We start from the raw sequence: 23,655 nt of genomic DNA on the forward strand, positions 1-23,655 counted from the left end.
CCTTGGCTTGGCAGTCATAAATATCTAATTTTTTATTGGAAATAGGTGGTCTTTGCTATTTAGTTCTAATTTCAAGGATGTTCCCTCAGCGGTCTCTACTTCTGAAAATGGGTCAATTTTCTCCTGCAGGTGGGAGAAAGTCAGGACTAGAAGCAGAAGGATTGGCCTCCCTGCTCTTTATGGTTGGCTGCATTTTTTCTCTGGTTTTAAGCTGCTGGAACTATCTGGGGAAAGTAGAAGGACTCAGAGAGGTGCAGCTTTGCAAAACTAAAATACACACAAAGTGCAGTTTTGGGTGTGAATTTTGCAACTTCAAGGACTGCTGAGCTCCTGGTGGGAGAACTGCTCAGCGTGGGCATAATCGTTTCACCAGCATCCTGGCACATAAGTGACCCCTCAGAAGGTAAATGAGTGGGTTTCCCTCTGGTCTTGCAGCTGTCTGGTCGCATCCTTGACCCACAGCAAGGTACCTGTTACAGGAAGGCCTCAGTTTCGTGTGAGGGTTTATAGAATCATAGAAGCATTAAAGTTGGAAAAGACCTCCCAGATCATCCAGTCCAACAGTTAACCCAGCACTGCCAAGTCCACCCCTAAACCAAGTGCCACATCTACACATCTTCTGAATGCCTGCAGGAAAGGTAACTGTGGGCAGGGAGACCCTGTTTCCCCGGGGTCGCTGCCTGCTGGGAGCAGTCAACAGCTGCTGACTCAGGCAAAGCTCTGGCACTGATTAACCTGCCAGGGGACCGGGCAGAGGGGTGGGATGGCGACTGAGCAGCGATTGGTTTGTGTCTGAGGACAGAGGGTGGGATTTGATGCTTCCCTGCCCTGGGCTACAACACCTGGAGAGGATCTTCCTCCTCGGAAGGCGTGTAGCACCTGGGAGGTGGGTGCTGTCATCTGGGAGCGGGGACTGCTCAGGGTTCAGCATGTCTTTCATCCAGGTACACAAGGACTCGGATTTTCCTCTCCAAAATCTCCCCTATGGGGTTTTCTCCACTAAGGAGGAGGTGAGTAACAGCAAACTTTGTCCTTGGGGTGTTGTAATTGTTCCAGGGCTATGAGAGAGCACAATTTCCCGGCAGCCTGGGAGAAAGGAAAACTTCCCAGCCTGAGACACTTGCACAGCCTTCCTGGCTTATCAGCAAAGCTGTAGCTGCTGCATTTCCTTGTGTGATTATTTTGATGTCATCTTCTTTAAAACTGCGCAAAAGAAATGAGAGGTGTTAGTAGTGATGAGAAGTACTTTGGCTAATATGTATGGTCGTTTTTGTGTGTTTGACCATTTCTGTGAAATCATTAAATCTGTTTGATCCTCTCACTCCCTATGTAGAGGCACAGCACAGTTCACACTCAGTTTTTTTAACTCAATCTCTCATCTTTTTTGTGACTGATTGTAATCACAGTGTCACCCTTAAGAAGCCACATTTAAATAGTGCTCTTAGTGAGTTTGGTTAGTGGCTGCCAAAGCATTCAACCAGGGCACCAAATGTATGTTTTATCTGTTTTTGCAGCTGACCTGTTGTGTTTTACTGGGCATGTTTATGCACTGCTGCACTAAACATGTGCAAGTGTGTTACATTTAAAGCTGTGCCCAAAGGCTACAGGTTGAGCCAGCTTCAGATCTTGTATTTTTGATCACATACGAAAACATGGTTCACCTTTCTGCCAAAAAGGTAGCTCCCAGTTTCTGTTTTCATGAATACTGAGCCCAGCTAGGCTGAACCTCACACCTCCAAGTGCCTGACGGGATGGAGGCCCAGAGATGAGTCCTCCCGGAGAAAAGGAAACATGGCAAGAGCTGCATCTTGGAAGGAAAAAGCAGAGAATTTATTTATCATTGCTCATGGAAACTTCATGATTACCTCCTGGTTTCTGCTGCTTATCCGTGCAGGTTTAAAAAAAAAAAAAAAATTAAACCATAAGATTGTGTTTTCTGATGTGGTGTTTTCTAAAGATAAAACTGAGATGGTTCATTTAATCTCCTCCTAGATGTGTGTGCTGTTATCTAGCAAGGTTGGATTATTTTTCTGCCTTCTTCAATAACTACTTGAAGAAAACATCTTCACTCAAACCCTGTGACAAGACAAGCAAGGACTTACGGAAATTATTTAGGAAAATAACATTCTAAAAGTAGCCCAATGTTTTAATGATTTCAGGGTAAAACAATTGATGTCATTCCTGACTATCCCAGTTACAAATTAACCTGACGTGACCTTTAGTTTTTTTTCTCCAGGAATGTTTGCTGAATAAATACTTACTACCACACTTGGAATCTTGTTTAGAAATTAAAGGTTAAAAAAACCCCAGGTTTAATAGCACGGATGGTTATTTTGGTGAGCTTGTTTTCAGAGTGACTGTGTCTAGTTTGTCTTTATTTGCCTATAGACACAAATAATTGAAATTTGTCTGCATTTTTTAGCCCCACGCAGCTGTGGCGGAGCTGCCGTGGGTCTGTCCGTGCTGCTGCCCCGCCGGCACCGCCGGCTCCGCACGCGCCGGGGATGAACGGGGGCTTTGTCTCTTGGGCTGCATCTGTCCAGCCAGAGCAGCCACAACCCACCGTTCCTCTCTGTTCCCGAAGGGAGGATCTAGGCTGGGGTTCGCATGCGAGCCGCGTGGTGTGAGGATGGGTGGTGCAGGGCAGCCCCGTCCCATGTGGTACAGAAACAATGTGCCTGGGCAGGGTGCTCTGCGTGCCTGGTGTCGTCAGGGCGGTCCAGAGCACCCGGAGTCCTCTGGGAAGGAGCTGGGGTGCAGAAATGCCTGTTTTTCTCTCCTGTTACCTGGTTATAGGGATGGGATCCATCCTGCCCACAGTCTGTCTGTGCTTCAGTTTCTCACTTGTAGAAGGGGCAATAGCATTTGGCTACTTCACAGCATATTCCAGGTGTATAGGCTTACTCTGCAATGCTTGTCATTAATGAGGGGTGGGCAAATACTTCTGGAGGAAAAGGAGAGAAACCTTCTTGTTGTGCTGTCTTTTCCCCAAAAGATGGGGCTGAGGCTGTCTTCTGCCTCTCAAGGTCTGCTGGAAGGCTGCAATGATGCTCTGCCCATAGACACTTTTCAGCAGCCAGACACATAGACTGGCTCTTAATGGCCTGTTGCCGTGGCATCAGACCCTTGTCCCAGATGGATTAAACTCACTGTGGTCACTGTCTTCCCCCATGCCCTCTTTGGAGAATTTTTGGCTACAAGCATAATCTCTTCTTCTCTTCCCCCCTCCTCTTGCTGCTTTGCAGCCTCGCCACAGGCTTGGGGTAGCGATTGGAGACCAGATTTTGGATCTCAGCGTCATTAAACATCTTTTCAATGGACCAGCTCTTGCCAAACATCAGCACGTCTTTGACCAGGTATTTATCAGAGTCTATTCTTCTAATTTCCACACACATTTTAGAAATGTTCCACAAGGGACTTTTGCAACGTGTGGTGAGATAATGAACATGAACTAGAAATGTGTTGTCAGGCAGGTTCTGCTACAGGAAAAACCATCACAGGTGTGACAGGAAGGAGAGCTGGGGCATTGGGGGTCCAAAGGGCATTTTCAGTGAAAGTGTCATCAGCCTTTGGCAATGCAGGGGTCTGACACAAAGCCTTAATGTCAATTCAATCTTACTTGTGCCTTCAACACTTCATGGCAAGGAATTGGATGGGATATTAATGACAGGGAGGTTGTGTTAAGGGTAAAGGTAAATATAAATGACCTCTGGTTACAGCTGGTTGAGATATCAAAGCCACTAAGGCCTGAAGTGGTGTGTTAGGATGGGGTGATGCAAACATGCAGCAGGTCCTGCTGCAGAGGACTTGTGGGGGGTGAATGGGGGTGCAGGCAGTCATGAACAGGTGGGACGGATGATTTAGGCAGCCACTGCTGCATAACCCTGGCCACAGGCATCCAACGCTCGGATGGGAGTGCAGGACATCTTCATGCATGTGAAGGATGAACAAAACATGGTCTTTTCCCTGTTCCCCCACCTCTGTGTCTCTGCCAGCCCACCCTGAACGCCTTCATGGGGCTGGGCCGGCCGGCGTGGATGGAGGCGAGGGCTTTACTCCAGAGGCTGCTGTCGGCCGGAGAGCCCACCCTGAGGGACAACACGGAGCTGCGGAGAAGGTGAGGGAGCGGAGTGAGGCTGTGGGAATGGTGAGCTTCCAGCTGTGGCCTGTGTCACTGAGGTCACCCTGTGATCTGAGCCACCAAAAGCAAAAGTCTGAATGTGGCCACCTGCCTCCTATGTGGGAATTAACTGGGGTCTGAGCACATTGAGTGCTTCCTTCTCTTTACTACCTCAAGATTAATCTCTGATTAATCCTGTAACTGCCTGCAGATCTGGGGTGTCACCCTCCACCTGGAAACACCAAGCTCTGCCCTGGGGTGTGCCTGGACCTGTTGCCTCTCTGTGGAGGCTGAGCAGGGCTGCCCAGGCAGGTGTGGGGCGGGCTGGACTGGTTCCCTGGCTATGGCCCCTTCACTGTGGCCTTCCATGAAGATGTGGCTGAAGTCTTCACCTCTCCCTTCCCCAGCGTCTCCCTCCCTGCCTGTCACACCTGGAGCAGTTTGCCCTCAGCAACTACCTGACTTTGCTAAAACTGAATCTGTGGTCGCAGATTGGCTTCAGACTTGAGGCAGTGCAGTGGCCTAGGGGCAGGAGGGGAGGACTGTGCTCTGCTCCTCGATGTACTGATGGAAAATGTATGTTCATTAACCCTATATCTTCTTGTGTGTCTGGAGTGATGCTTTAAATGGTGCAAGTGCCTGTCCTGACAGCCAGCAGGAGCTGTTCCTCCCTGGGGGACTTAGGCACACATGTGCAGGAGCAGGTTGAACCTCGGTTGAACCTTCCCTGAGCAGTGCCAGAAGTTCAAATCGGCCACCTCAAGAGCCACATCCCATGAAATCATCCTGCCCACGCAGCAGAGGCACAGGGTGTTTCTCTGTGCCCCTTGGAAACCCAGCTGGCCTCAGGCATGCCCCCCTTCCCACTCGCACCCTGACAGATGCTCCTTTTGGCTGTAACCATCTCAAGTAACAGCAGCTTGTGCAGTCATCAGATTTTTCTGCAAGGTTTTTTTGCTACAAGGCTTTGCAAACTAAATTAAGGAAGGAGCTGGGAGAGCAAGTCGGTCTCTTACGTGGTTCTTACAGGTGAGAGTTGCAAGTTTTCTGAGAGCTGAAGGCGTCATTTTTCATTTCAGAGCGTTTGTACCTCAAGCTTCTGCAACGATGCACCTGCCCGCCCACATCGGTGAGTTCCCCGCAGCCAAGGGCTCCTCAGCACTGCCCTTTGCTCCTGCACAGAGAAGCTGCTTTATTTCCAGCCTGCTCAGACAGTCAGATCATAGCTGTGACAGGGAATGGGTTCTGCAGCAGCCAGAAGTAGATTATTGCACATAATAAAGGTAGGTGCTGTCTGTGGCACAAGAATAAAAGCCTGGGGAAGCTCAATAGCAGCCAGAAGATTCCTGGACGCAATTTCCACTAAATCAGGGTTGTCTGGTGGTACATAACTCCTGTCATCAGATTGGATTACCTTTGTGATGCCTTTGTGACTACAGCCAGGCAGGAAACACTTGTTCGGTTTCCAACAATTTCTTCTTTTGCCATCAGAAAATAATTCAGGTCTTGCAATATTTTTCAAGGCAGATACTCCAGCATGGCATCCTAAACAGGGATGAGTTTCTACTCCCAGACCATTACTCTGCATCCCAGATCTTACCACCACTCCCATGAGGCCATGGAATGCTTTGGAATTAGTATATTCATGTAGAGATATAAACATTTTCCTGTTTCTAACAGAAATTTATATTTGGACCCAAACCAACTTGATCAAAGTCACTTGAGGGCATAACCTTCATAGGAGCAAGGATGTAAACTTGCCCATTTCCCATCCAACTTTGTTCCCACTGGGCTTTTGACTTCCATGGAGCACAACCCGGTTTGGGACAAAGCCTAGCCTGTCCCAAAGGAACCATGTGGAGTTCCCACAGGTGTGATACCTCCCTGAAATAGCTTCAGATTCAATATGTCTTGTCAAAAAATTGCTGGCTCCTTTCTCTCATGAGCACTGGGAACAGAGCACTGCCCTGGCAGTGTGATGGGGCTGTGTACCATGGAGATACAAGGAATTTAGGATTCCACAACACTTACCTGCAGCTCTGCTCTGTGCGTGGTTCTTGCTTGTCCTGAATGGCTGGATGCTCTGCTGGGAGGCTGAAACTGCAGGGGATAACTTACTGCTGGATCCTCCTGGAGCTGCAGGATAACTTACTGGGCTCACAAAACAATATAATGAAAATGCATCCTCCTAATTTGAGGTTTTTCCCCCATTTCCTCCGGTTTCCCGTGGTTCCAAAGGGTGGGAGCTGTTTGCAAGGATGGCAGCAGAGGGCAGCAGATGTCCTGACTATCAGCCGAGTCCCTCCACGGGGTACCACCGGCAAGAGGAAAAGCACTGGGAATTGCCTTGTCTCTGAAAGGGGGCTGCTGCTTCATGTCCTGTGCTGTTCCCTCTCTTATCTACTGAAAAAAAAAAAAAAAAGCCATTTTCGTATGCATAATTTATAGGTAAACTGTTAATCACCCCTTCATGCTGTAATTACATGGCCATACCCAGCACTCTCGCTCTCTCCTTTTCTGCTCTTTTCATTGCCAGCAGCATATGATGTGCTTTAGCCTCCCAGCAGATGAGGGACTTTCCTGCCATTGATCCCTATTTTATGGCTTTCTTCTCATGCAGGAGATTACACTGACTTCTATTCTTCACGCCAACATGCCACAAACGTTGGGATCATGTTCAGGGGGAAGGAGAACGCTCTGATGCCAAACTGGTGGGTAGCTTAGATTTTTCTCTAGTGCAGAATTATTTTGCAGGCTTATCTCTATGTATATATAAATTTTTAATGATCTGAGTAGTTTTTCAGGAATGTTCTGATTTCAATTCATAGCAGATGAGAACAGAGTCAAGAATTTGATACCAGAACTGAACCTCACATATTCCCAGCCTCACCCAAGTGCACTGCATTTTGTTGCAGCAGCCACACCAGTTACCCTGCAGCCCCCGGTTCAAAGATAGATTTACCTAAGAAATTAGTTTTTGCTGAGTGACAAAAAAGCAGGGCTTAAGCTCTAAGGAATTAATTGGAGCAGTGGCACTGAAGTGCCTTGACTGCTACATGGCTTTGGATTACGGTTCACTCATATCTTTATATCAGAGTCAGTAAGGTGCCAGTGATCATGCCCATCTTTGCAGAGCTCTCTCCTTGTACCTCACAACCCCACGGTGCTTCCACCTCAGAAAGCTGCTCTGGTACCCAGCTAATCATGCTCTGTGATGCTCTTTCACAAGGCTGCACTTACCTGTTGGTTATCACGGCCGAGCATCATCTGTTGTGGTGTCTGGGACGCCCATCCGGAGACCTGTGGGACAAATGAAACCTGACAATGGTGAGTCCATGGTAGGATTTTAATGTGGATTCTTACTTTTTTTTTTTTTTTTTTTTTTGCTTTTCCTCCACATCACAGAGTAGTGGAGAGGAAGGGTCTGGGAGGCCTTGTCTAAAGCCCAGCCTTGGGTCAGGTCAAGAGAAAGCTGTGGGTTGAGTCCATCTTGTGTTTCTATGCCAGGCAGCACCAGCTGCTCTGTTTCTTCTGGCCATTACATCTATTTCCCTACCTGCCTTCCTGATGTAAAATACTCTTTCTCCTACCTACAGATAAACCTCCAGTGTTTGGTGCTTGTAAACGTCTGGATATCGAGTTAGAAATGGTGAGATGGGTTTCGGTTTTTTTTCCTTACCACTTGAAAAACATTAAAATAGAACCAGGGAAGAAAGGGTGGGTTTAGCTTCTTCTAAACTGAACGTCCTATAAGGTCCGTTCCGGTGTTCCCCTCTGAGCAGTTTGTGTGGCAGGCAGTAAAGAGTTCTGTGGAGAAAAGCTTCCCTTTTGACGTGGATGAGGGTGCATTAGCTCGCTGGGAGGTTTGCTCATACAGCTTTCAGGTTGGAAACGGCTTGACTGCCCCAGCCTGAGCACCAGTGCAGCAGTCTGGTAGAAGGCAGGCAGAATTCCTTTTATCAGACACCAGAGCCTGTTACCTGGTTAGCAGCTACCTCTGCACCACAGCAGGATCTTTCAATGGACACTGTGAGTTTTGGAAGTACAGGCTTGAGCCTAGAGCAGAGGAAGCCCTGGGTTCTTGGGCGTGTGACTCAAACTCCTCGTCCTCCTGACTGGAAAGATGTAACCTGTGCTGTGGATGTTGTAACAAAACGTACTTGGAAGGCACAGTGTCTTGTGGCTTAGTGTGGTCCAGAAGGGAGAGCTGTATAGGACTGTTCATTAAGATTTATGTCATTTTAATGATTTATATAATTTTTATATGATTTGTTCCCCATCTTTCCTCTTAAAAAAAAAAAAAGTGAAAGAAGTGTGATGTTGAGGCAAATTGTACTAAAAACGAGGTGAAAGCCTTTAATACTGTGTGCTTTGTAAATCAATGCTATAAAGGGGGAAGCAGTCCCATAAAGTGGGGTACCTGTTGTGCTACTGTATCTCTGCTTTGCAGCCTGAGTTTTACTGGCTGCTGCTGTGAAAGAAGAAGAAAAAACTTCCATATTGTTGGCAGAAGGAGACAACTGATTCCCCATAGAATCCTCTGCCATGTGCTCTGACTGTACATTTCCTAAGGGAGTGAGTGCAGGCACCCAGTTCATGACCTGTTTTATTTAGTGGTCACATTTCTCCATCTGCCTCCTCCACTGTCACAACAGGCTCCAGCCACGTTCAGCATTCCCTCAGATGACTTTAAACTCTTTCCTGTTCACTGTCTGCGGCAGAGTCCTTTCAGTGGGCAAACCTGTTCTGCATCCGGATTGTAATTAGGAGGGACTGTTTTTCACTCCTTCGTTTTGACAACATCATGCCCTTGTTTAAGCCTGTCTCTTAGCAACACAGTGTTCTTAAGTAAATCAAGCCTGCCTGCTTTATGGAAGGGAAGAAAGGGGAGTAGGCCACAGGTTTTTAAATCTAAATGTGTATGGGAAATCCACAGCCCATCCTGTCCAGCCTCTGTTGCTGGTGCCTGTAATCCTCTGTGCAGTAAGGATTTTTAGCTTAAAAAAACCTCAATCAGTGTGTTGCTTTTCAATTTCAGGCATTCTTTGTAGGTCCTGGAAACAAGTATGGGGAGCCAATTCCTATCAGCAGAGCCCACGAGCACATCTTTGGGATGGTCCTTATGAACGACTGGAGCGGTAACCAGTGCTGCAGGAGTCTGCCTGGAGAGGGGGTTACAGTGTCATGAGAAACCTTAGAGAGGGATAAATTACATATTTTAATAGTAGAGTAGCAATCCTTGAAACCACTGGGTACAGTTGGAAGGGATGAAAATGAAGTGCTGTCTGTATTTCTCAGTGTCTATATTAATCCATCTTCAATCAATCAGTAGAAGCAGAAATTACTGCCTAATGAAGATTTATTTACTTATAAAAGAGCTAATATCAGTCTAGTTTCTTCTGGGCAGGGATAGAGCAGCCCTGAGGATGGTGATTCCAAGGATGGTGATTGATTTCAGTGTCAGGAGAAGGAAAAGGATTTGGCAATCACAAATCCCTATGTCTCTACAAAGATTTAACTGGTTTAAATTGGCCCTCTGACTGGCAAAGACCATTAGCTGGGTGTAAAAGCATTAATTAAACTGGGGATAAAAATACTGGTTATATGGGGATGGCCTGACTTATTTTACTTATTGCTGATTTTTCTTCCTAATCTCGCTGGTCAAAGAAAATGGGGTTGAAGGTCCAAAAGGGATGGATTGAAATTAGGATTTGGGCACAATGGCTAGAAAAGGGTGGGGGTAACATTTCTGATTCATGTTACTCTTTCACAGGTCTGATGGCTGTGCAACTCCTAGGATACATTTAACTGCATCGCTTTGAATTTTCTCTTCCTAGCCCGTGACATCCAGAAATGGGAATACGTTCCTCTGGGTCCCTTCCTGAGCAAGAGCCTTGGCACAACCATCTCTCCGTGGGTTGTTACCATGGAAGCTCTCATGCCATTTGTGTTGCCAAACCCTGTCCAGGTTAGCAGGAGAAAGGGTTGAAATAAAGGAAAAGCAGTGGTAGAAAAATGTCAGCAGAGCTGGAAGGTCCCATCAGTGGAAATCACTGAGCTGTATAAATGCCAGGCCTTGTCTTCATGGAGTTTACAAGTGTGATTCTGCTTCAGAACATATGAAGGCACCAAGGCCCTCTGAGTTCAAGTGCTCATTGATGTCACTGGCCCTGGCACGTGGTGCCCTGAGTCATCCTGTTTTAACAGGGCAGAAAAATCATCTCCTTTAAAACACCTGGAAAATAAACTGATCAGAGATCTTCTTTTGGTAGCACTGAGCATCCAGCAGGCAATGGAGAGAGGGTGGACTCAAGCCAAAACACTTTGTTCAATCATTTCCAGTTGTCTGCATTATGTAAATGTTTAGTTAAATTGGAAAGGGTAACAGAGAGTCTTGCAGAGACCTCACCATCTTCTCTGTGCTGGCACAGGGCAAACATCCAGTGGAAATGATGGAGATGGCTTTTGGAGCCCAAGTGCAGAAAAAGGAATTGGATTGTAGGGATATCCTATCTGCTCAGAGAGATCTTTTTATGTGTGTTCATGAGACCAGTCAAAGTGATAACCTGAGCAGTAAGAACAGTGAAATGAATGGAGTGGGCAGCACAGGCTGGGTAAACAAAAAGTCTCTCGGGTGGCTTATGGAATTTTTCCTTTCTGTTTGTTTAGACTGTGATGAATTTTATGTACTTTTAGGATCCCAAGCCACTGCCCTACCTTCAGGATAAAGAACCCTACACTTTTGACATCAATCTCTTCGTTGCTATTAAAGGTATGGCAAAGCTGGGTGGGTTACAAAGCTGAAATTGCCAATTAAGGATTGCAGAATCACCATATTGTTCAGTCACTTTGCTCTTGGTTCCACAGTCCTTCTTTTCCATCTTTGCCCAGATTGTCTCTCAGAGAAAGAAGCAAAGCTGTTCTTGCTCCCCATTGGCCATACAGCAATGTGCCAAGGAGGGAATGCCTTCCCAGATGAGGCTTTTGATGAGGAGAGTCCCTGTGGGGTCTCCTTGCATGGGCAGGGGAAAGTGGGGCATGGAAAGTGCACATGTGTGTGGGATCCAGATGTCAACCCAGCTCAGACCCCAGCTCATGGCCCTGCTAACTGCTAGGTCCAAGTGTTGCTCCTGTAGGAGAGCAGAGAATAGAAGATGAGCAGCTTGATGCTACTCCGGTGCTATCCATCGGAAAAACCCACTTGTTTTCTATGAAATACTGGTCTCTATAGCAATAAAAAATGTTATTACTGGTTTCTCACTAGGGATTACAATGGTAAAAGAAGTCTCCATTCATCTGTAAAATAAAAGACTCCAACATCATTCATCCAACACAAACAAATTGCTTCTCTCTTTCTTACTCCTTATTTTCTGCAGGAGAAGGAATGAACACACCAACTACTATATGCAGATCCAATTTCAAGGTAAGACTCCAGTATGTTTTGTTTGTTTGCAGTCTTGCTGATGCCATCAGCTCCAGCCTTAGGCAGTTTTAAACTCTGTTTTTTTGCAGTAGAATCATAAAATAGAATCATGGAATCACTAAGGTTGCAAAAGACCTCCAAGATCATTGAGCCCAGATGTTACCCCCCACTGCCAAGTCCACCACTAAACCGTGTCCCTCACACCCACACGCCTTTTGAACACTTCCAGGGGCGGTAATGATTCCACCACTTCCCTGGGTAGCCTGTTCCAATGCAGCTGAAGATCCAGCCTGGTGTGTGTCTGCACAAGAGACAGAGGGAAAAGGTTGGAGGGTGGTGATAGTTCACCCCTGTGAGATGGAACCTCCTGGGTGCTCAAGCACTGAGGAAGGGGGCAGCTCTTTTCACTGCTTGGTTTGGGGTGCTCAGAGCATCCTAAGTTATGTGCCCATCTGGCAGTGGGAACAGAGGGCTCATAGGGAGAGGGAATTGCCTCTTGCCTTGTCAAGGTGCAATACAGCTCTGCAGCCACAGCTCTAATTTAGATGTAACTCACTGCTGCCAGCCTGGGTCTGCCCCAGTCCTTCTGTGGGCAGTGTGGCAGCTCTGCCTCTACCCACTGATTGAAGCCAGGAGATCTGAGTGCCAGCTGCAGCATTTCTCAATCAATTTCATATTCATATTTGGTTCTTTGCATAGTAATTACCTTAATCAGTAAATCAGTAGTCAGCAAATCAGTAATAAGGAGATTTTTCTGTAAAGCCATTAAAATACTGGACTTAATAATGGAGTCTGGGTCAGTAGTGCTGGCCTTAGAGAGGAAGAAGAAAAGGGAAAATCACATCCAGCTGAAAAAAGGGAAATTTTAGAGAAGTAAATTGCATGTTAAAGTATGTGCTTTATAAATGCTATCAGCCAGGCCACATAACTGCTCAGAATGCAGTTACTAAGTAACTGTGGATGTTGCTTTTAGGTTGTTGAAGTTTCCCGATTAAAGAGAAAATTTTTCCTTTAGGGACAGTCTTACCAGCATCATCCCGAGAATGCAGTATATTTTGCATAGCCTAGTGGCACACCAGAGAGGTTTGTCCCTCATTGCTTTAGCATCCTCTTCCTGCTTCCTCCAGCACATGTACTGGACCATGAAACAGCAGCTGGCTCATCATTCCATCAATGGGTGCAACCTCAGACCCGGAGATCTCCTGGCCTCTGGCACCATCAGTGGACCCGTAAGTGTTTAAGTAGTGACAATCACTGGCAGCTGGTCAGTGATCCAGAACCAGCTGAGCAGGGCTTGGGTCAGAATCCTGGCTGATCTGAGCAGCCACGGAACTATTTGCAGTTCTTCCCCAGGCACTTTGATCTGCTGCTGTTTTGGTAGCCCCAAAATCACACTGTAAAGAGTTTTCAGTTTCGTTTTTCTTTTTTTAATTGGTGTTTGGTTTTTAGCCGCTCCTGCATTCCTTTCTCTAATAACTGTTTTACAATAGATGCAAATTAATTTCTGTGTCCAAGCATCCACAGAGCCCATTTACCCTCTATGAAATGCAGCTTTGTTATTTCTGCTAAGAATGTAAAAGGTGCACGGGTATAACTTTTAGTTTCTCCAGTGAACTTGGAGCCAACTTCACAAGGTGTTATTCCCCTTGAACTGCCATATGGGTGATTGTTGCAATTTATGGGTAACTCACACTTTCTGAAACACCAAATACAAATCCTGTACATACTGTCTCAAAGACAGCCTCAGGTAAGTTGTTTTCAAGATGGGATGCCTGTACTTCCAGTTTGAGCATTTTTCATGTGCTTTTTGAATCTTCTAGCTATTGTACTGGCAGAGTGACATTAGAGATTCACAAACATTCGCCAGCTTTGCTCTTTTGAAGAACAAAATGTAATTAAAAATCTGAAACGTGACCACATAAAAGCAATGGATTTGTAGAAGTCTCCTCCATTTGTTTCCATTCTTGCTGTGGCAGACCCAAACTGCTTTTACAGGGTTGAGCACTGTGTTAAATGCACCAGATAACAGCTGTAAACATCACTGCTGATAGCCAGCAAGTAATTAAAATGCAAAGGCAGGGAAAGAAGCCAATGTGTCAATGAATTAAATCAACAGCAAAACTCTGTTCCTTAGAGGTAACATACTTGTGTGTCTGGTCCCAGCAGCAAGTAGCTGAACAGCAGGAGAGATACTAAAAAGTTGTTAATTTGTTTATAAACCCTTCCTGCAGGAGCCAGAGAGCTTCGGCTCCATGCTGGAGCTGTCCTGGAATGGAACAAAAGAAATCCCTATTGGCAGTGGACAGTCTCGTAAATTCCTGCAGGACGGAGATGAAATCATTTTGACAGGTACTGGTGGATAACTGCTCTTACACTGCATCAAGGACACAGTTCCATGGATTGATCCCAGCAGGGCAAGCACCTGGTGCAGACACGGGCTGTTCTGTACATACCTGCCATGCAAGCACAGTTGTTTCCATCCTACCTGCCAGGAGGCAAAAGCAGGTGGATAGAAATTTCCCTGCCATAAATGCTTTCCAGATGAGGTTGTTGGCTTTGCTAAGTAGTTAAGGCTCTTGCTATGCTGGTGTGTGAGTGCTAAGGGGACGATGGAGCTAGGTTTGCCTTTAAGGGTGAAAATACCCTGAAACTAGAAGCAGTTGATGTATTGTTGCCACCACAGTTCAAGTTTGCATGTAGAGCAGAGCTCAGCAAATGCTGAAAGAAGTTATTCTGCAAATAATATTTCATTTGTAGCCTGGGCATCTTCAATGAAGTGTGTTGCAAATCAAATATGTGGGAAACAGCATGAAGCCTGCTAGAACAGCTGACCAGTTCCCCTCTGAAAAGGGCTCTGCTTCAGAGCTATTTCATGCTGGGACATGATTTTAGTTTTCGTCTCTATAAACTAAGGATTTTGTGAATTAAAATCTCCCACGGTGTTTTGTGATCTAAATCCCACTCCTACTTCTTTTTAACCCAAACCTAGCGCAAAACAAATGTATTTTTAACTTTCCTCTTTTCAACCCCTTTATGGCTTTGAAGTGGCACATATTTGGCAAGAACAGTCATGAGAAACTTTTGGTTCACGCCTGCATGTCTTTGCTATGTTGCTTACTGAATTTTTAGGGAATGTTTTGTGGGATGCTGTGCATCATCAGATGAGGTCCAGCCTGGCTCTGAGCTGCTCCATCCCGCTGATGTGATCAGAGATAGTCTGCACAGGAACAAATGGCTCAAGCAATGGGAAAACACTGACAGGTGTGACTGAGGGCAGATAAAATGTGAGTGACTAATACCTGTGAGCAACCTGAAGGTGTGATGCTACTGTGAGCCTACGTACCTGTGCCTTCTTAATCCAACCAGGACTTTTAGAATTTTTGACAAAACAGTCTAATATTATCATTTTTTTTCAGAAAGATTTTTAACAAAACCCAAGAACTTTTATGTGATGAAAAAAGAAAGCAATGTACGTATTCCAGTCTCCCAAGCAGTGGCTCTATAAGTAGTTTTGGTGGTGCTGCAGCCAGAGCCCCAGTGTCTCCCACCTGGCAGCCTGTGCAATAGCCTTGAAAATTGTGTTTCTGTGAGATGCTGCAAGTTTTACAGAGGGAGATGCTGAGACAACTGGAGATTGAGAGGTACTGGACAGAGCCATAGATGATGAAAAACAGGAGTCCCCAATACCTCTGACATCCTTCAGCCTCCCAACAACCCCACAACTACTCATGCTGACACATGTAGGAATCTGACACTGCTCTCTACAGGCTCCCTATATATCCAGTGCAGAGACACTCCTCCAGCAATTCCAAGTGCCACACTGCCCTCCAGAGTTGCCAATCTCCCTCCACTAACTACCCTAAATTAGGGTACAGTTAAGTATGATGAACATCCCTTTCGATGTTCATGCTGATGGTCCTTATTGGTGAGAAGCACCTTGTGGTTTGGGAACTGCTGCCATGGGGATCCACCTCAGGGACAAATGGGATTGGTCCATAACCCATGTTATTCTTCATGCCCAGAACAAGCTGTGTTACTTACATAAATACTTCGAATCCCGAATGTCTTTAACCATTAAAGATGGCAGAGTGGCACTGGTGTTGACCTGGATGAGGGCACTGTGGACCCAGTGGGACAGTCTCATGTTCATTGATCTGCTGGGCTATTTTACACTGGCAGCAGTTTGTGACTGTGGTGGTCAGGGCATTGCAAAGAGCCAGGTGCTGCTGGGGCTGTCTGCTGGGACAGTTTGGGATCTGCTCCTATTTAGTGATGTATGGCAGGTCCAGTGCCTTAAGGCACTCTTGAGGCAGGGCTAGTGCTATTCCATCTTATCCCCGAGGTGCTTCCAACTGCCCAACCCATCATTTTTAGTTTCCTGTTTCAATCTCATATTCTTGTTTGCCATGTGGGAGCTATTTCAGAGACCTAACACATAAAATGAAAGAAATATATTTCTTTCTCCCAAGAAATGTGTCAGGGAGGGAGCATTGCAGGGGACAGGCTGCTGATGGTGTGTGGCAGCCAGCTGCAAAAACCCCTCAGTAGCTCCTTGGCACACATACAGCTCAGGCCAGGGCTGCTGGCAGCACAGAGCTCGCTTTATTTAGTGTGCTTTTCCTTGGTGCTGCTTTAAATCGTGGCTGACAGCGGGAATAACTAAACTAGACTGAAATAATAAGCTGGCACTCAAAGGAAAGCTGGCAATGAAGCCTAATGAGACAAATGGAAGCGGAGCTGAGCCTTACAGCACCTTACTCCAGTATTGTTTATGGATGAGGAGTACCTGGCAGACACTGGGATGGTGTCTGTGGCTTTACACAAGCATTTACAGGCACTGCTGTCCTTGGGAAAACTTCATTTCAGCCTGGCTGTGAGAGCTGCACCGTGGGTTAGAGCTGCAGGGTCTGTCCTTGTGCTAACTTTGGCTGCCCTGCAGCCTGAGCCCACCCATCCTCTTCCTCAGAGGTGATTTCCACTGACCTGTGCTAAGGATGGGAATTAGAGTTAAGGTCTGTTCTGTTTAGCTCCATCTTGGCCTCTTGAAGGCAGCTGTTTCTTATCACATGCAGGGAAGGTTGATGTATTCCATCAGGAAAATCCATCTCTAACTATGAAATCAATCCTTAAAATCCAGCATATGCCACTTGTGTCCTCCCTTTGATCAGCTGTTGTAGCAGAAAGCTACAGTAGGTCTCCTCAGCTGTTTCTTCCTAGAATAGACTTCCCAGATGGGCCAGAAGGCCCTGGCTGTGTCTCCTCCCCTGCCTTGCCTGCAGCTTTGCTGGTGGATGCTGTTTCTGGAGCAGCTTGGCTGGCCTGTGGCAGCAAGAGGCGCTGCGGCATCTCCATCCCAATGTCATCTCCTCCATCACACAGGAGTAGGGAGAGATTGAGTTGTCCCAGAGTTAGAGATTCTGTCACAGCCCCACGAGTTCAGCAGCAGCCAGCAGACCTTCCACGTCTGTCAGAGAGGATAAATGAGTACTTTGACTCAGATGCCGAGTTTTTCCTGGAACTAAACCACTTGATTTTAGAAAGCAAAACAACTTCTGCAAGGGTAGGTCCTGCTGTTTGACAAGGTTTAATGACCATCTTTCTGGCCGTAAGCATCCTGATGTCCCAAGAGCAGACCTAATGCTCCAGAAAGAGAATCCAGATTTACTTGATTAATTGCAGGGCTGGACGAGGCAGCAAATGGCTTTGCCAGTTAGATTAATGGTGCTCCAGGTTAGGTTTGAAAACAGAAATATTGCATATCTTGTTTGCTCTTTGATCAATTCACTGAACTTGCATATTGCTGTAGTTAACATTTTGTGCTTCTTTTTTTCTTATATCTCTGAGCTACTTGAACTCTTCCAGGTGTTCGGGGTTTTTTTACCCCTCACTGAATTTCTGATATGTTTTCACTTGGTTTTGGTCTCTTTATGCCTTTATTCACTTTTATTCCTGGTAAAATCCTGCTGTCCTTACAGAACAAGCTGTCTGTTGTTTTCTGTCCCTAGGTTACTGCCAGGGCAACGGCTTCCGCGTGGGATTTGGCCAGTGCTCGGGAAAAATCCTTCCAGCTCTGTCAAATCCCTGATGACTGGAGTAAGGTGACATCTGAGGAGAAGGAACTCTTCCCCCCACCTCTACCAGTCACGCTGCTTTACTCAGATTTATTATTTTTATATGAGTGATTGAAATCTTATTATTTTTAATTATCAATAAATATCTTAAAGATGAATGTGTGTGATAAGAGAAATATTTCAATGCTAGCTTAAAAGTCTCAGAATAGGAATAAGATGATTGAAATGGAAAGTGAGATTCTTAACTCTTCTACTATATTAATGTTTTTTTCATAATTATAAAAAGAGACTTTCAAGTAAACTTAAATATTCAGAGTACTAAGTTGATGATAACATCTGAGATTCCGTGCTGACTTCCTTTTTCCACAGTGTTAATATGCTGGAGGTAAAACCCTGAAGGTGAGTTGCATATGGATGTTAAAACTTACAGACCATCCTGTGTAAGAGTTACATGACTATGCCCTAAAATAATTTGCAACAAAGCAATTTGGAAATGTGATAATTGGTACAACTGACAGCAACAGGTGAGGGTGTCCCTACTCCCTGCCCTTACACAACCAGAGGCAACTTTCCTGCCCCAGAATAAAGATTGATCCCAGCCCACAGGTGGGAGCCTGTGTTGGGGCACCCGTCAAAGGAGCATGGAGATGCCTCGTGCATCCTGCCTGGGTTTACAGAAGGGAATTCCCCATTTCTCTCACCCTTCACACCAGCTTCCCCGGGGTCAAGGAGCAAGGGTGAACTTCATCACTGGAGAGACTGCCACCAGACTCTCACTGGTGGCAGTCACACCTTGTCACTTAACAGGGGCTGTGGTAAGAGGACACCAAGAAGGCCAACACCCTTCCTCCACCCCTAAAAGGCATCTCTTGCCATGGCATCCCCTTGCAGCAGCCGGTAAACAAAGCCACGTGCCACTTTTCTCAAGTGTAAAGGGCATCTGCTGTCTCCTGCTGGCCTACAAATCAATTTAACTCCATGGCCAAGTGCCAAATCACATCAATTAGAGGATATTACTGATGGAAGGAGCTCAGGAGACCAGATAATGAACTCTGGTACAGTGCAAGGGGAACTTGTTAAATGTTTGCTTGGTCCTCAAAGTGAAGAACCTGATGAGGCTGCTGGTTTTGTGCAGCAACAGCAGGATGAGCACAGGCTGTTGCTTTCCTAGGCTGTCCCATTGCTGCTCCCAAGGTCTGCCAGGTAGTTTTGCTGCTGTGGGACATGTGGGCATTTGATGTCATCCTGGGGAGCACCTGGTGCTGATCAGGAATGCAAACCTCATGGCCATGCAGAAGAGGAAAATGAATTTGAAGTTAAAATTAATAAAAAAATGTGGCAGTGCAGATAAATCATTGCTAATGGGGCATGTGAACTGAAACAGTCTTCCAGTGTGCAACAATAATGGTCCCTTAAAGAATGATACCTGGAGGATCACCCCCAAGTCAAGGACTACCTGGCCAGGAAAACAGTGGCTCATTGTTGTTTATCAAGGAAAAGCTGTTTTCCCTTCAGGCTCTTGTAGAAATTCAGAACTGAACTAATAGGCAGATATTTATTTAATGTACTCTGCCTCGGTCATCAATTTATAGATGCTTTGTGCTGTCTTTTGACCTCAAAGGACAATTGTGAGTTGACACCATCCCTCTTGGATTTAGAAATAACCCATGCTGTTCCTCTGAGCACAGCCTGGCTTTGCTCCTGGCAGCAGCAGGACACAGAAAGCATTTATCCAGGGGAGAAATTTCTCCACAGAAGCAACAGCCAGGGTGCACCTTGCAATATTTGATGTGCTGGAAATGTGATGTCTGAGGAGAGGGGTGGACCTATACAGAGAGACAGGAGCTGATGATGGGGCAATATGTCATTAGTCATCAGTTTTGACCTTGATGCAAGACATTTTGCAGCCAAGAAGTACTGTGGTGTCAAGGGTTTCTGATCGCAGGAATACTTAGGGAAACTGTAAATCCATAGTGCTCTTCCCGAGCTTTGGGCAAGGTAAAGGCGAGTCCTGTACATAAGCAATGAGTTCCTCTCTCAAAGAGCCACCTGGGTGCAGCAACTGCTGCCAGCAAGTGAAAGTTGGGCTCGTTTCTTTGTGAGGCAGAAGGTCTGTGGTGCTGAGAGCCCACCTGCAAACCAAACACTGGCAGGATGGAGGCACCCAGCCACAGATCCCCCCAGGCTTGCTCCCATCCCAGAGTCCTCAGAGCCAGACTTCCACTCACAGCCCCAGCCCTGAGGGAGGAGGGTGGCTTTGCATCTGCTGTAGCCACTCTGTGCATCCTGGGGTCACCACCTGCAGTGTCTGGCCAAGCAGTGCTGCACCGTGCTGGGTATGGGTGGGAGCTGGTAAAGTCCTCCTGTGGCCCCAAGGTGACTGATCTGAGCTTGTCTAGCCTGGGGACATCTGGAGAAGTTCCAGGTTCCCAGAAAGTGCAGAATATCTGGAAAGGAGCTCAGGCACAGCAGGTTTCAGAGGTGAGCTGGACAACGTCCAAAACCTCACTCAGGACAGAGCTCAGAGCCATCTGCTGCCTTCTGCATGGATGGGGGCCAAAATGCCAGGAGATGCTAAAAAAGGAGAGAAATTCTTTTGTGTGCCCAAGGCCAGTCTCTTTTCACCCCCAGGAGAAGGTAGTGGGCTTTGTTTGGGTGGGCACTGAGGAGGTGGGGAGCCCATAGCCATGCTGCCCTCACCCAATGCAGAAAGCCCGGAGCCACCAGCACTGCTGATTCTCATCCCTGCTGAGGTACACTGTGTCAAGGGGTCAATGAAGGGTATATCTGTGCTGCAATGGGCAGTGCTGGCCTTAAAATAGCATTGCTTTGGCCTAGGACCAGCAGCATTATAGCCACAGCAGCACCCACTGCCTGGGATGGAAGCAGATTCTCACCCAAGTTTTGGGAAACACACAGGTGTTTCCCACTTGCTTCATCTCCCCTGGAGCAGGTGGAACCACTTTGCACCCTTGTCCTTTAAATTGAGGGTCATGGAGCTCTCTTGTGATTTGAGGGGAGGGTCTTTATAAGGTAGAGGTAAAAGGTCAGGCTCTTGGAGTGAGAGGGTGCTTTGGCCTGGGTGCTCTCAGTTCAGTGTGCTGGTTGGGTGCTTAGAAGAGTTTAATTTTGAAGTGCCAATTTCAGCTGGGTTGATCCTCTCTATGAAGAGCTTCACCTCTACTTCTAAAAGCTTCTGCCGCAGTTAGTTTTGAGCATGGCTCTCTGCTTCTAGAATTTATTAATTTTCATTTGATTTAGATCTGTTTTTCTTAGTTTGCTTATAATTTGGCTTCCAGCAAAAATGAAAAAGAAAAAATGAAAAGCAAATGCAGAGCTCCTTTTCCTCTGCCTTACCCCCAGGTTTGTGGGTTTGTGACCTGGGCGTAGGAGAAGAAAATCCTCCTTGGATCTTCAGAAGCCTGGAGGAAAAATAAAACCTTTCTGCTGTGTCAGCCACCTGAGAAGCTTAACTCAGGGTCATGCAATGTTGTGTGGGAAGACAGACCCTGCGTTTCTGACCAGAGGAAATGGAAATATGTGTCTAAATGGAAACTACAGCTCTTATGCTGGCCTGGAGCATCCTTCTTGCTGGCTGGTGTTTCATGCTCAACAGAGGTCAGCAGTTCTCATCAGCAGCTTGCGCTGGAGTGCACAGTCCTGGGCGTAAGTAATGCTGGGATGTTGGATGAAAGGTCTGGGAGGGATGCAGGAGGTGCTTCTGGGTTGAACTGCCTTATCACAGGGGGGTTATAAGGGCAATGAATCATGCTACCTGGCAATATTTCACCCTATTTCGTTATTTTGCTGGTAAGAAAACTAAGGGCAGCCACTGTTTGGTACTTTGAGATGTATTTTCTTACAGATCAAAGCATCGTCTGGTCGGTGCATAATGGAAAAGCTGGGTATAATTTATAATAGTGCTGTTGGTATAATTAAGTGTTTGAAGAAAAGCATGGAATAAAACCCTAAAATGTATTTCAGAATTTAAGGGGACCAATGGCTTTTGGGTGTGAAATGTGGGCATTCTTCACCTAAAGTTGTTTTCTGCAGAGTTTCTAATTAGAAATAGATGCAATATCATGGAAAAAAAAATAGTTTTGTTGAAAATGTTTGGGTCAGCAATATTCATAATTGTTTCATTAGCCAGGCAGTAATAATTCAAAGTAAAACACTCTTTCAGTAGCTGTTCAGGGTCAAGGTAGTGACTTTGTGAAGAGGGACAGAGACAGTAGGTGATATTCTTGTGGCTCTTGGCTTTGAGCAGTAAGGCAGGAGGCCATTTCTCAGACTGGATTGCTGCTTCTGTTCAGAATGCCCACACTGTTGCTGCTTAGTGAGAAAGAAAGAGATCATTTCTGAGATTTTAAAATTGATTGAAGGCTTTGGAAATACGTGAGGGACATGCTGAAGTACTGACACCATGCTGCTCCATACAAATCTGCTGTGAGCTGTTCCTTCTCATCTTCCCTCATTCCCAAGAACTTCTTCACCTCAACTCTTTCTCTCTTGCACAGGTATTTGGTTTTCCATGAAGTTTTAATTACAGACCTGTGCTTTCTAATTTTCACACTGTTTGCTCCATGTTATTTGCTCCATAGGCAGCTGAAACAGAGCTGGTTTAACACAGTTAATGAATGTCCAAGGGAAATGCTGCAGGGGCAGAAGACCCTGGTGGCAGCTGAGCATCCATTGGCTCAGCCTGTAGGATTGACACCTTTGGCAATGAATACAGAGGGATTGATTGGGGGCTGCAAGGACAGGGAGGGTCTCTTGTCCCCCTCCTCACTGCGCACTCGATCCAGGGCAGATGTGCTTGAGGGCTCAGGACCTGCTGCTGGCACCTCCACTGCACTAAAAGAGCACTGGAGCTGTGGAGTCCTGGGACCCTGTTCCTGGGGGACTCTGGGGACTGGCAGGGTGCCCAGATGTGCTGCCTGCTCACCCCTACCAGGCGCTTCCTTTGATCTGCAGAGGCGAGATGGCTGCTGCTTCTTGAGAAATCCAATTAATCTTAAATATAAAATAAGTTTTGAAAAAACTTTGCTTTCCTTATGGTTTCAGAACATTTAATGCAATTTTAATACATTTTTGATTGATTTCTGATTTTCCTCTGGGGGCTGCCTGGCCGAGTTCCAGTACAAAACATGGAGCTTTGTAACTAAGAAGTGTATCACTCAAAATTTCTCTATGATGTGGATTGAATTGAACCCTGAGAATAAATAACGAGGAATTTTAAACTGTATTGCTTTAAAAATGTGTGTGCAAGCAGAGTTTTCCTCCTACTTAGCAAGTAGTGGCCAAAGGGTATTGACCATTTTTAATGAAAACAGTTCTAAAAAAATTAAAAATGCAAATGCAAAAATGTGGACTGTAATCAAGAATTCCCATTGCAGCATTAAAACATGGTTAAAATTGGGAATTTAATTTCTGGTATTTAAATCAAATCACCTGAGATGTATAACCATGAGACAGCTGAAATAAGTGGTTTGAAGCCTGGTGAATCTCGGTTCAGATTCAGACAAGGTCAGAGACAGGGGGAGGGTAAGGAAGCAGAGAAGATGAATTTAAACTTTCCATCCTGCTTTTAGCAGAATTTTGGCACCAAGGGCATCTCAATAAAGTCATTGCAATGGTGCTACTGTGCTGATGGTTGTGCAGATCAGCACAGACCAGGGCTGAGCTGGGTGTGAACCGGGGAACTGTACATGGCTATCACTCCATGTGTTACCATGTTGAACTCATAGATGCAAAACTGCAGGTCTGGCTGCTCCTTTGGGATGTTTGTGTACCCCAGCAGTAATGGCTAGTCCACATGGTGTCACTGCTGTCCTTGGGTCTCTTTGGGTGGGGAATCTCAAGGCCTTTTAGGCTCAGTTGTCACTGGGCATTAGTGCTGGACTGCATGTGAGCTGCAGGTAGCCCAGGGGACCAAAATCAGTCTTGCTCCATGAAAGTTTGATTTGGGGCTGTCTTGAAAACTCCTTGCCTTCATTTCTCATACATTTCCTATTTTCTGGATCAACAGATTCTAAAGTGAA

At 46.1% G+C, this 23,655-nt stretch overlaps 1 protein-coding gene across 1 annotated transcript; it reads left to right on the forward strand.

Annotated features, from left to right (window-relative positions):
- Positions 1–865: 865 nt before the first annotated feature.
- Positions 866–17,772, forward strand: FAH (fumarylacetoacetate hydrolase). Its single transcript, XM_027746194.2, has 14 exons — positions 866–1,010; positions 3,246–3,356; positions 3,996–4,117; positions 5,200–5,249; positions 6,741–6,831; positions 7,350–7,447; positions 7,717–7,769; positions 9,159–9,258; positions 9,958–10,088; positions 10,817–10,892; positions 11,497–11,543; positions 12,671–12,772; positions 13,775–13,892; positions 17,549–17,772. The coding sequence occupies exons 1-14, from the start codon at positions 930–932 to the stop codon at positions 17,626–17,628; spliced, it is 1,260 nt and encodes a 419-aa protein (XP_027601995.2). The 5' UTR covers positions 866–929; the 3' UTR covers positions 17,629–17,772.
- Positions 17,773–23,655: the final 5,883 nt, after the last annotated feature.

Source organism: Pipra filicauda, unplaced genomic scaffold (assembly GCF_003945595.2).
Source record: "Pipra filicauda isolate LSUMZ 115617 unplaced genomic scaffold, ASM394559v2 scaffold238_size1193820_pilon, whole genome shotgun sequence".
Taxonomy (NCBI): Eukaryota; Metazoa; Chordata; class Aves; order Passeriformes; family Pipridae; genus Pipra; species Pipra filicauda.

Coding starts and splice junctions, on each gene's coding strand:
- FAH (XM_027746194.2), top strand. CDS start 930: ATGTCTTTCATCCAGGTACACAAGGACTCGGATTTTCCTCTCCAAAAT. Junction 4,118..5,199: donor AACACGGAGCTGCGGAGAAG/GTGAGGGAGCGG, acceptor TTTTCATTTCAG/AGCGTTTGTACCTCAAGCTT. Junction 10,089..10,816: donor TGTTGCCAAACCCTGTCCAG/GTTAGCAGGAGA, acceptor ATGTACTTTTAG/GATCCCAAGCCACTGCCCTA.